Below are 12,526 nucleotides of genomic sequence, written 5' to 3'. Positions count from 1 at the left end.
ATGGGACGGAGGGAGTACGAAATAAGATAATCTAATCTATCAAAATATCTATTGAAATATTACTCCCTCCGTTCCGCGGTAGTGGAGGCATTTCTTTTCGCCACACGATTTAAGAAAAATTGTGTTAAATGAGTTAAGTAAAGGAAGGAATAAAGTAAGAAATGAAAAAGATAGAGAGATGAATAAAGAATAAAGTAAGAGAGAGTAAAGTAAATGAGAAAAATATATTAATTTTTACTAGAAAGAAAAATATATAATATAGTGTAACGTACTAAAATGACAAAAATAACTTGATTGTTATAGAATAGAGGATGAACTATCAAACTTCATTGAAATTCTAAAATACAATTGAGATGTGGACTTTTGCCTACATATTTAACTCATGATATATCTGAAGTTGTTGATCTAATTGTTAATTATTGCGAAATTTCGTTATAGTACTAAGTTTTAGCAAATTCACCATTCACACACAAACACACACACATAGTGAAAGCATCCACAATAGGAAGTGGACAAGCAATAGCCCAGTCATAGCTCAGCCACAAACTCCCCTGCCATGTCATCATGACAAGCAACTGGACAAGCAATAGCCCAGCCACAATAAACAAAATTATAAAAATAACAATCACACAAAATACGGAATTCAACTTAACATATACGGGAAAATGCAATAATTTCATTTAAATTAAAAAAAGGTACATTACAAAAAATTACATAATTAAAAAAAAAACTAACGTCGTGCAGTCCTCCGCGCTCACAACTCTTCAATTAAATCCTTTTGGAGTCGAATATGAGCTTCCACTTGGAGCATGGTGGCATGTGCTTGGAGGCGACCAGCTTCATCGTGAGGTACCCCACTTCGTACGTTGGGGGTGGCCACGCCGTGGCTTGGACCGACTTCGTTATCGTTGTTGGCCCAACTAGTCAGTTGTACACCTTCATCTTCGACAATCATGTTGTGCATGATAATACAGACGTACATTATATCAGCAATGCAGTCGATATGCCATAAACGCGTTGGACCCCTAATTGCCGCCCATCGAGACTGGAGCACACCAAATGCGCGCTCCACGTCCTTGCGCGCCGACTCCTGGCGTTCCGCAAAGTAGGCCTTCCTCTCATCCGATGCGCATCTGATCGTCTTCACAAAGACGGGCCACCTAGGGTATATCTCATCCGCCAAGTAGTAGCACATATCATGCTGGGTCCCATTGGCGACAAGACTGATGGCCTGACCGACGCCCTGACACTGCTCGTTGAAAAGAGGCAACGAGTTGAGGACGTTGAGGCCATTGTTCGACTCGGCTACCCCAAAATATGCATGTCAAATCCACAACAGGTAATCAGTAGAACCCTTTCTAGGCAGCGGGGCAGTTCTTCCACTCCCAATGCATACAATCTATGCTGCATAACATACCCGGGAACCCATGCTTCGCCCCCTGCATCTGCATCAGCTCCTGGCAGTCTTCGGGGGTAGGGCTTCGAAGGTACTGCTCACCGAATATTTCAATCACGCCCTGACAGAAATACTTCATACATTCAAGGGCAGTCGTCTCGCCGATGTGGAGGTACTCGTCCCACATGCCTGCCGCGCCTCCATAGGCCAGCTGCTTGATTGCCGCAGTGCACTTTTGAATAGGTGTGTGGCCGGGTCTATCAGACGCATCGTGCCTGAAGCGGGAACACAAATATCGATGCTCCAAAGCGTCAACAATACGCATAAACAAGGCCTGCTTATCCTAAAGCGCCGCTTGAAAAGGTTGGCGTTAAACCGCTGCTCCGGTGCGAAGTAGTCGTCATATAGCCGCTGATGTGCAGCTACGTGATCCCGGTCAATCACTGCTCGGTGGTGGTCAACGGATCGAGGTCGAGGTACCGCCGGCTGCAAGGCCCGTTGTAACAGCCGGTCTATCTCTCGGGACGTATAGGCATCCAAATGTTCGTTCAAACGCCGTTCGTACTCCCCAGCATCCCCACCACTACCACTACTACTACCACCCGCGTTACTCATTTCGCATTGTTGATATTGTACAGAAATTATGATAGAGAGAGTACTCATTAAAACAAGTGGTGCGAATGAAAATGACGTGCAAATCGCGTATATATAGTGTTTCGAGAATGACGTGCAAATCGACGAGCGCCCGGGAATCGGCTTGAGTTCGCCGAAATTCTCGACGATTTGGCGCTCGCCGGCTATAATAGCTCGCCGGTCCGCTCGCTGCTACTGTGGATGCTCTAATAGAGAGATCCTAAGTCGACCAACAAGGGTCCCATTGTCTTGGTTGTATCCGCATATGGCATTATGCCAACTCAGCCTTCTCACCATCCCTGTATTCTTCCTCCATTAAATTATTCTTGAAAAACAATCAGTCTTCCACAACTCCATTTTTCTATTCCCTTCTTCAAAAAACCTTATTTCCTTTCACATTCTCAAAATCTACTCCCCTTAAACTATTACTCCATTACCCAAAACAGAAAATCCATTATCCTACAACATTACTTCCACATAAGTGTAAACAAGATTTTCGAGACGAAAAGGCAGGAGCTTGAACTCAATTAAAGGTAACTTCTTGGGAAAAGCAACATTTTCTCTTTTCTACCTTTCGCCTTTCATTTTCTGGTCCCATTTGTGTCTGTATGGTGGAGGGAATTTAGGGACTGTAGCCAATTTTGAGAGCGAAAGATTGGATTTTTATGTGGTAATGCAAGAAGGGTCTGTGGGGTTTTACGAATTTGGTTATGTTCAGTAACCAGTGTAGGGGTTTGTGTTCTTGGCTGGTAACAAAGACATCACCAGCCCTCCGGTGGTCCCAACCGTGGCGCCCATAAACTTGCAGACTGCAGAAAAAATAGAGCTTTTTGGAATTATTTGGCATTTAGACATATTGTCATTTGATGATGACATTGCCTGCCTTCTTTGTTCTCAGTATTTTGATAGGTTAACTTAACTTAGCCTCTGGTAGGAAAAAAGGGGCCTTTTAAGTTATTGAAAAGTTAGATCTGAATTCTTGATTGTTTTATTGTTGGTTCTACTTGTATCAATAATGTGTTTATGACATATTTGGAGGGGATTTTGATCTAAATTCAGAGTCATGAGAAGGAATTCTGGACCGCCTTTTAGGAACTCTGGCGCCTTCACTAGCCCCGGGACGCCAGAGTATGGTGATCACTTGCCGAAGACGTGGAGCTCTGAGAGGGTGCTATTGCCTGCAAGCACTAGTAGGAGGCATGTTTCTGCAGCTGCATTGATGCCCTTCAATAGTGGGAGGACGGTACCTTCGAAATGGGATGATGCTGAGAGATGGATCACCAGCCCGATCTCAGGGTTCGGTGCAGCAGCTGCTCAGAGACGGCCCAAGTCCAAGAGTGGCCCTTTGGGACAGACCCCGATGGGACTTGTGTACTTTCCCAGCTACTCACCCACTATGCCTGTGCACGAAGGCGGGGCTGTGAGGAATTTCATGGCAAATTCGCCTTGCCCCCTCACTACCGGTGTTTTGGTCCCTGAGGGTTTATCTGTTCATTATGAGTCTGAAGTTGATGCAAGATCCCGTCCCTTGTATGGTGAAGACGACATGAGACATGGTGCTAGTACGCTCTTGTCTGATATGCGTAGCGAAACGTCTGAGCCTAGTTCTCGAGGTAATCTATGACCTCTTTAGTAATTAACTGATTATTGCTTGCACAATGATGGTAAACAAATAAAATGCTTGTCTTGAGACTATGACTGAACTTAGCATACAGATTGGAATCTCCTCTTCTACTTATTTAGGAGGCTGTGAGCTTGTCTGGTCTCATCTTAAAGTGACATTTCCATCACTTCTACTGAGGATTTGGCATTATGATTATGCCTGAATAGGTATAATCTGTCATTTTCTAAAATAAGGGAGATGCTGGAAAGTGCTAGTACCTTTTAGTTGTAAATATTTTTGGGCAGAGGTATTAATTATAGTATATATGATTCGATTTCATGGGTGTTGACTCCTTAAATCATAATTCCCCCTTTTCAACTTTGTTAAATAATGATTAGCCTAATTACAAGAATTGAGTTCATTTTGGGTCATTTTAATTAATATAATCAATTAGCAGAATAAAATATATGGTGGGGCCCATTTCGTTGACATATTTTACACACTGCATTTGATAACTTGGGTTTGGTATCTATCATTGCTTAAATGGTACAGTATATTTATAGTGCATCTGATGAAAACTAAACCACTTCATTTTAGGTTCTTTTATGGTCTTAAGCTATCTTTTATTTGATTGATTGACTGACTTCATTGATGATTACATACAACTATATTTAGGTACTCACTTCTATTATTGTGTAATACCTGTGGGGCATGTTTGTGTGTCAATAGAATAAATCTTCACGATTTCTTGATTGACAATTTTAATGGGCAGACGAAAATATGGGTGAAGCCCTAGTTTCACGAAGGGATATGGCTACTCAAATGAGCCCTGATGGAAGCACCCGGTCATCATCCAAAGGAAGATTATCTTATTCTACTCGTTCCTCATTTCCTATGCTAGGGAAAGACAACATCAGAGATGTCCAGGTAGACAAGGGCACCAATACTTGTAGAGAATTGAGGAAACAAGATGTCAAAGACATGGAGTCGACTTGCGTAGGAGACGTACCTACAGCTTGGGACATCACTCAGTCATCCAAAAACATGTCCAAGTATGTTGTCCGTGGAACTTGGAAGTGAAATTATTGTGGTTAGCAAAAAATCTTGAAACTTCAGAAATTATGTACTTGTTGATCTGGTTTGTGTTAGGTTTCAGAGAGAGGAAGCTAAGATCTCTGCTTGGGAGAACTTGCAAAAGGCTAAAGCCGAGGCTGCAATGAGGAAACTCGAGGTTCGTTTACCACAAACTCTGCTCTGTATTTGCTTTAAAGACATTCCGCATAACTGAGTGTGTTCGGGCAGATGAAACTGGAGAAGAGGAGATCAGCTTCGATGGAGAAGATAACAAACAAGCTAAGAGACAAGCAGTCGAAAGCTCAAGCCATGAGAAACACTCTGTCAGACCAACCGCCTCCCCCAACACATCGCACGAGGAGGATTTCGTGCTCTATGTATTTCAAGTTTTGCTCTATTTGTAGCTGCTTCATATGCACCAAGAAATGAACACTTTCAGAGTTTTTAATCATATGATCATGAGAAATTAGTAGTCATTGTGCTTCTTGCAGAATGTAAAAATGAGTAACTAAGAGGCTAAGCTGAAATATTTATTGGGCACACAATACAGAAAACATCTTCATGTAAAATACCAACAACCAACTGGAGATAATTTCCTCCAACGATTCAAGAAATATGGAATTCAACATTAAAATGGCATCTAACTCAAACAGTAACACTTGCTCTCAACAACTAAAAAGAAGTGCCAAATGGAGATAATTTACTCCTATGATTCAAGAATATCCACAATTCTTATAGGGGGCAACAAATTACATGTCCAGGATTCATTCCATACAGCTGCTACATCTGTCTGACTTAGTAAGGCCTATACCTGTAATCTGCACGTGGAGGTCTGCCTCCGTTCATACTGCCGCCAACACCATAACCCCACTGCCAGGTAGTAATTACATTCAGTCAGTACAACAGTTTGTAGTTCATTACCTAGATATAATATACATCTAAAAATAACATGATTTCTCAAATAGAAAATAGATTTTCATCTAAATCCTTTCAGGTTTGGTTAAAATACATAACATATTCTGATACAAGGTATATTAGATGATTATATATAAACAGTATAGTAGATTATATATGAACAGCAGATATAGACATGTTGCACAATTTTTTAGTGTGAATGACAGGAAAAAATACATCAGTACTCACATCATCAAAATCTAAGCTCCCATACATCCTACCATAACTGCGCATAGGCAGTACACCATACCCAAATGGCTCAGGGTTATTCGTCGGGAAAGTACCACTTGGGCCAGCAGCAGCAGTAGCTGTAGCATCATCAATAGGTGTTGCTGAATCTATTGCAATCTGTAAAACAAGTAAATAATAGAGTTACAAAACATCCTTGCCAGGTTATTTAATGAAATAATTGTTCTATAACATTTTATTTTACAAATAATGATTACCAATCAGTTATCTATAACTATAAGCCTTTGCACAAGTATTGCATCTCGAAAATCAGTTAAATAATACATAGCATGAATATGGTCAATCTTATTTTTGGCCAGAAAATAAAATTAGAAAACAGTCGAATAACAGCATCAGTTTCCAATGTTAAACATTAAGTTCTTATGATCTAACAGCTAAAAACTATATTGAATAAAGAAAACAGGATTTAAATAGAATGAAGGGTCAGGAGTGAGTAATGTTTATGGATCACTAGAAATACAATATAAAGGTTTGGGACCATTGTGGAAAAGACAAGATACAAAAATATGAAGAAATGCAAGAAATGCTTATAGTACTGGAGAATTATTTAGTCCTAGTCACTCAAAACCAGGTTGCTACATAATACAAACGCAGGTGGCTACATGATACAAAAACCAATACTTTCTCTAACCTATTCTCAAAATTTGTAGTATAGCAGGATATAATTAGTCAGAGATTGATCACACTGCAAAAGAATCAGTTCATCCATATGTTAGGACAAACTGCTTTTGGACATCTTACTACTTCCTATAACCTTGTCAGCCATTGGTTAGCCAACGCAAATCTTTAAAAGATGGAGTAGAATTATTCTCAAAGGATTATAGTCTATTCAAGTACAGAAGGCGTCAAAACCTGATGTCCACATATCTCATGTGATCTTCGACCTACACGATCTGCAACACCATCATCAGCGAAAGTAACAAAACCAAATCCTCTATGACCTGTTCTCTTGGGGTCCTACAAAAATAGAACTGCAATATATCAAAATCTAGTGCCATCAAATACAGTAAAGCACATATATTCTTACCTTTGGAACATAAACATCTAAAATTCGTCCAAATCTCCCAAAATAATGGCGAAGATCTTCTACACTTGCCTCCTGAGGAAGCCTACCAACGAAGATTTTTTTTCCCATTCCACGAGCTACCTCCCCTAATGAGATAATAAGCAATTGGGGTCATTAAACTCAAAAAGGCAGTTACAACATTGTACTTTCAGCAATGTACTTACTTCCATACATGGCACCAGGAGGATCATACAGGGTTGGTGCACCAAGTGTAGCATATCTAGTCGCAGCATTAATATAAGCATTATATGCACCATATCCACCCCCGTTTTGCGGCGCTCGGCTAACTGGCCTGAACTCTTCCTCCTGTGATACAGTCGGGAAATAAAACATATATACATGGGCTACAGACTACACATTCAAACAACAAAAAGATTCAAATGCACCTTTACTGCAAGGGGACATTTGCACCTTTTAGCTATTGTGCATAATGACATAAACCATACTCTTGCTCCATAACCATAAGTCTATATAATTTTATGCACCAAAACTTTTACTGTAGTGTCACAGACTGGATGACCATTTTAACTCAAGTATTCATATCAACGATGCATTTCATTGTCTTTATTGAAAAGACAGGAAAAGATCCATAAGTAAATCTTGCAAGTTGCAAGGTGCTGCCGACAGATAATTCGAATTATGGGGAAAAAGTTAAAAAAAAAAACACAATTCTTAAGGATACCTTCGGGGTTGCTCGATCCACAACAACAGTTGAACCGCCCAACTCATGAGTCTCAGCCATTAGATCATCTACTGCTTCTGCGAACAGTTCAGAATAAAATATATTTTATGTGATATAAATTACATAAGAGTACCATCACATGCATGTATAATGCAAGTCAACAACCTCACAAATAAAGAGTGTTAATAGCAGCGGTGCTATAGCTAAAGAGACTGATCACATCTCAGTGTATCAGAAAAGGCGGTTATTTAAAAATTCATACAAAAATATTCCAAATCCAGACCTATCAAATTAAAACAAGCATCATTATACCAAACTTGAGAAGTTGCAGCAAGATGATATCGATCAAAATTATCAAGGAGTCTTGGCATGTTTATCTTTTATGTTAGATTGAGTCGTTTTTTTTAGGAGTCTTAAAAGGAGTCTTTGAATTGAGTCTATACTCTATATATGTTGTTCACTGGAGTTGAGTCCAGCAAGTAGCTGTGGAGGTATGGCCCTCTTTGGGGGCAGCGTTACATTTGTTACTTAATTTCTGTACCGGTTATATCAATTTAGTTTCGGTCCTTTTGGTTTTAAATTCAATAGTTCCTGTTTTCCTGTTCTCTATTCTGTTCTTTTAAGATTCCAGCAGCCAACAGCAGCCTTCCTTTAACACAATACATACAAGAGGCCAACATTTCGGAAAATATTAAGACTGGTAACTCACTTAACTAAGAAGTTCAATTTTGAGCAGATATATCATTGGGATTTTGCGGATATCAACGACAATATATAGAAGAGCCAAAAATTAGTAATCTCACTTTTAACAAGTAAATAGAATTAAGAATTATCTTGGAGATCGAAGGCAGTATCTGTGCAGGAAAAAAAAATTAAAATAGTTTACTTAGTAAAACTTGAAAGAAAAATTAATCTTTATATACATAGAAAACATTTCAAAAATGACATATAAGTTCTAATCAAGCAACTTCTGATACTACTCTCTAATCTCTAGAACCAGTGGCTACTAATCAGTATGAATGTGAACAAGTACAAATCTGACACAAGGAAGAACACATATGTAAAATGCCAACAAGAGCAACAAATAAGATTTACCAGCATTCACAAAAGTGATAAATCCAATTCCACGATGGCCTTTGGTAGATGGATCCTGCAAAAATGAATTGTGAGGTGCAACAACATAGAAATCAACTTGTCGTAAAGAATGGGAGAAAAGTAAAAACCTTCGGCATGTATATATCTGTTATTTCGCCGTATTTCTCAAAATGGCTGTATAAGAAGATAAAAAATAACACTGTCAGACTTTTCCAGCATACAAATAAGAGTTTGGTACATATTCATCTACTAATTTTAATTGTAGATAGTCAAAATAACTCATGTGGATGATATATTCATAGAAGCAAAAGTAAAAGAAGGGAGAACAACCTTCTGAAAACAGCTTCAGTTACTGATGGTGGAATTCTAGCCACAAATATCCTGGTAACTTTCTTGGATGAGGTTTTCATTTCATCCTAAAAAATAGAAAATATGCTAAAAAATTAAGTATAAAGAATCAAATTTTTTATGGACAGCTATAATAGGAAAGGTTAAACAATAAAATTGAGCATCAAACAAGGTAACCTTTGGAGTGGCTACTTTGACTTCCAGCACCCTATTGCCAAGTAAATGCTCACTTGCTAATGCCGCCTGGAACATTCACAATTACACAAAAGTTATTATGCGAAGTTGCAAACTGATAGTGAGACTCAACAATGATGCATTCAAAAATAACCTTTGCATCCTCGGCTGTAACAAATGTTGCATACCCAAAACCACGAGAGCGACCGGTAGAACGTTCCTGAAATCACCATGACAAAGAAGATAAGGGGTCTCTTGGTATTACTATTACATACTTATGTACACATCCCATGAAACAAACCTTTCTCCACCATAGTATAATATACTCCCTCAGTTCCATAGTAATAGAGGCATGTCATTTTGCGCACTCGTTTTGAAAAAATAATTATAAATAGTTAAAGTGGAGAAAAAATAAAGTAAGAGAGAGAATATTGTAGATAAGACTCTTCTCTACATTATTCTTTCTCTTACTTTACCTTTTCTCCACTTTAACTATTTATCAAAACGAGTGCGCAAAATGAAATGCCTCTATTACTATGGAACGGAGGGAGTACCATATACCAACAGGTTTTGTTCGTTTCAGGTGAAGTCAGTTTCAGAATACGAACATTAACATTTAGCATCAACAAGCTGGCAAGATGCCAAACTAGATAAATGAAAAATCTAAACCTTTTAGGTCTATTTGCTTACACAAATAAAACAATACGAGCTTACCTTTAATACAATACAGTCCTCCATCTCCCCGAATTTGCTCATGTATTCCCTCAATCCCTCAGTATCGACATCCCATGGAATTCCCAACACCTAATTTGGACGCATACATGCACATTAATCAAATAATAATCCTACACTCATCAAAAATACAATTGGGTTATGAAAATAAGAGCAGCATCCAGAAACTTACAACGAGCTTCCGGTCAGTCATGATGAAAAGAGGCCCCTGCTACCTAGAAATGGCGAATTTGGGCAGTTCCCACAAATTTCTCTCCCCTCTTTCCCTCTCTCTCTCTCACCAACCCTCAATCGCTCACGCACTCTTCCTGCACACAACAATAGGGACACCTCTTTCTCACAACACACAATTACCATCATCATCATCATACACCAAAGCAAACTCACCTAATTTCTAAAGAATTCTAACACAATACATTTACCTAATAGAGAAAAACAAAATTCACAAAACAACCTTGAAATTAGGCGCTCGTCGCTTAACTGACCTTTGGATTTGATAGGATTTCAAAACCCTAAATCGCACCTCTCTCCTCTCTCTCTCTCTCTCTCTCTACAACTCTCCGCTCTCCTCGCGTCGCTCAGCTACAAGCTTTTTACCACCGTCCCTCTTAAGCTAATTTTATTTTCGCCACCAATAGCGACTCTCCGAATGCTTATGCGATTTCTCTCCTCCTTTTAGGCTGGCAAATCGTGCGGATTGGGTCGTTATGGATCAACTTGATAACGACCCAATCCAATAAGGTCAAACTCGAACCCGACCTGTTAAGGAAACTGCAAATTCGAACACGAACCCGACCTGCTACCTTCAAATCCGAACACGACTCGCACCCGACACGATAATGACCCCGAACCTAATATTACACGATTAAAAGCTGATATTATACGATTAAACCTTATTTTTCAACGGGACAGTTCCGACCCTTCCCAGCGACCACTGGAGATCTACAGTGACCCGCTGGCCTTTCACCGCACTCTAGCCACAATTTTTCGATTTTTTTGAATTTTTGCCCTGTCCAGCCACTGCGCGAAAATTTCAAGGTATCTTTATTGCTTTCATAGTTTACTTACGTCCCTACCGACTCTACAAACTTATTTTACACTTTGTTGTAAATAAGTTTGGGGGGATGAAGTGGTGGACCGTGAGTTTAGGTTTTCAGTTTAGGTTTTTGTTTTCATTTTTATTTTTAAAATCCCGAAGGTGAATCCATGTCATAAACATAGCATAAACAACTTAGAAACACGCATGTTTAGGGACACATTAGACCGAGTTGCCAGTGATATTAAGTTCTTTTCATCTTTGATTAAGTATGACTTGACGTTTTGATATGATGGTTTGGTGAAAAAGGTGCATAATTAGTGAATTGCTTGTTCGCCTTGAATCATGCTTATACCTTGTGAGATCTGAATTACATAGTGTTTAAGTTGATGAAGGAGGATGTTAGGCCATCTTTTCATAGCTACTTTTATACCCAGAAATTTGACCCTTTTCAAAATCTCTTTCACCCCTTGGAGCCAATTTTGAGCCTTTAAGCCTATTCTTTGGAAGCCAAATTAATGACGATAATTCCTTGGGTTAGTATAGTTTTTGTTATCTTTTGTAAATGAATTGGAGAGATAAGGGAAAAAAAGTAGTGTGCTTAAATGTAGAAAAGTGCAATTTGTGAAATAAAAAAAAAATCAAAAAGTGTGCTTGATCTAGAAAGGATGCTTATGAAAAGAAAGAAAGGTTGTGTAGAAAAAGAAAAATCAAAGATTTGGGAAAGTGAGTTGAAGGAGAAATAAGTGTTAAAAGTGTCTTGGGTTTATAAGAAAAGTGGAGTCATTTTTACTCTACTTGGAATTTTTATTTTGAGTCACTTTTTAGCCAAATATATCTCATCTACCAAAGAGCCTACATTACAACAAAAAAAGAAAGACCTTTCGGACTTTTGATGCTTAATCACATCAAGTAGAGGAGGGATTAGACTTTGAGCAAGTCTATGGTAAACTTTGCATGATGCATGATTTGAGTGCTCATACACATTACCTTATACACTTTAAGAGTGACAAATAAATACGCTTCCCATCTTTGGAAGTTTGCCACATGTGAGTGCATGATTTCAAGTTGTTCCACGAGTTAGTAATGAAAGTGCACTAATAAGCCTTGCTTGATTTGATGGCGTTAATGTATGCTTTGTCTATCTTTTCCGTACTTTGAGGCAACAAAGAAGTCTAGTCCTTATGCATTCCTTGCGTCTACTTTTGTTTCTTTATTGTTTTGTTTGAGAACAAACAAAAATGTAAGTTTGGTGGAGTTGATACGCTCAGATTTTGCACTGTTTTAAGGCCACTTTTTGATCTGTTTTGAGTGGCAAAGTTCCATTACACGTCCTTTAATTACATATTTTGTCTATTTTGGTATTTTGGCGTGTTTTGTGAGAAATGTGCATATTTGAGCCTAAAAAGATAGCTAAAGTCGAAGTTGGAAATCTGAAGCTTTCGAGACGTCCAGCGGTCCGCTGCAATACAGCCAGCGACCGC

At 38.9% G+C, this 12,526-nt stretch overlaps 2 protein-coding genes across 7 annotated transcripts; one reads left to right on the top strand and one right to left on the bottom strand.

The window, feature by feature from the left end:
* Positions 1–2,359: 2,359 nt before the first annotated feature.
* On the top strand, positions 2,360–5,182 carry LOC121774879. 3 transcript variants are annotated; one of them, XM_042171778.1, is made up of 5 exons: positions 2,360–2,562; positions 3,089–3,642; positions 4,405–4,684; positions 4,789–4,863; positions 4,935–5,076. In XM_042171778.1, exons 2-4 carry the CDS (start codon positions 3,093–3,095, stop codon positions 4,850–4,852), a joined length of 894 nt encoding a protein of 297 aa, XP_042027712.1. In that variant the 5' UTR covers positions 2,360–2,562; positions 3,089–3,092; the 3' UTR covers positions 4,853–4,863; positions 4,935–5,076. The 3 variants fall into 3 exon arrangements, with proteins under 3 accessions (XP_042027712.1, XP_042027710.1, XP_042027711.1); XM_042171776.1 differs by having other exon boundaries at positions 2,364–2,562; positions 4,782–4,863; positions 4,935–5,182; XM_042171777.1 differs by lacking the exon at positions 2,360–2,562 and having other exon boundaries at positions 2,608–3,642; positions 4,782–4,863; positions 4,935–5,182.
* Positions 5,183–5,251: 69 nt separating this feature from the next.
* Positions 5,252–10,650, bottom strand: LOC121774878 (DAZ-associated protein 1-like). Of its 4 annotated transcripts, none has more exons than XM_042171773.1 (14): positions 10,492–10,650; positions 10,179–10,314; positions 9,989–10,078; positions 9,429–9,494; positions 9,278–9,343; positions 9,083–9,168; positions 8,881–8,926; positions 8,753–8,807; positions 7,658–7,734; positions 7,140–7,281; positions 6,937–7,061; positions 6,762–6,866; positions 5,850–6,008; positions 5,252–5,576 (listed from the first exon to the last, which is right to left on the bottom strand). In XM_042171773.1, the coding sequence occupies exons 2-14, from the start codon at positions 10,197–10,199 to the stop codon at positions 5,502–5,504; spliced, it is 1,113 nt and encodes a 370-aa protein (XP_042027707.1). In that variant the 5' UTR covers positions 10,200–10,314; positions 10,492–10,650; the 3' UTR covers positions 5,252–5,501. The 4 variants fall into 4 exon arrangements, with proteins under 4 accessions (XP_042027707.1, XP_042027708.1, XP_042027709.1 ...); XM_042171774.1 differs by having other exon boundaries at positions 10,461–10,598; XM_042171775.1 differs by having other exon boundaries at positions 6,937–7,052; positions 10,179–10,606.
* Between the last annotated feature and the right edge of the window lie 1,876 nt (positions 10,651–12,526).

This window comes from Salvia splendens, chromosome 17 (assembly GCF_004379255.2).
Source record: "Salvia splendens isolate huo1 chromosome 17, SspV2, whole genome shotgun sequence".
NCBI lineage: Eukaryota > Viridiplantae > Streptophyta > Magnoliopsida > Lamiales > Lamiaceae > Salvia > Salvia splendens.
This window is presented reverse-complemented; position numbering and strand designations above follow the sequence as displayed.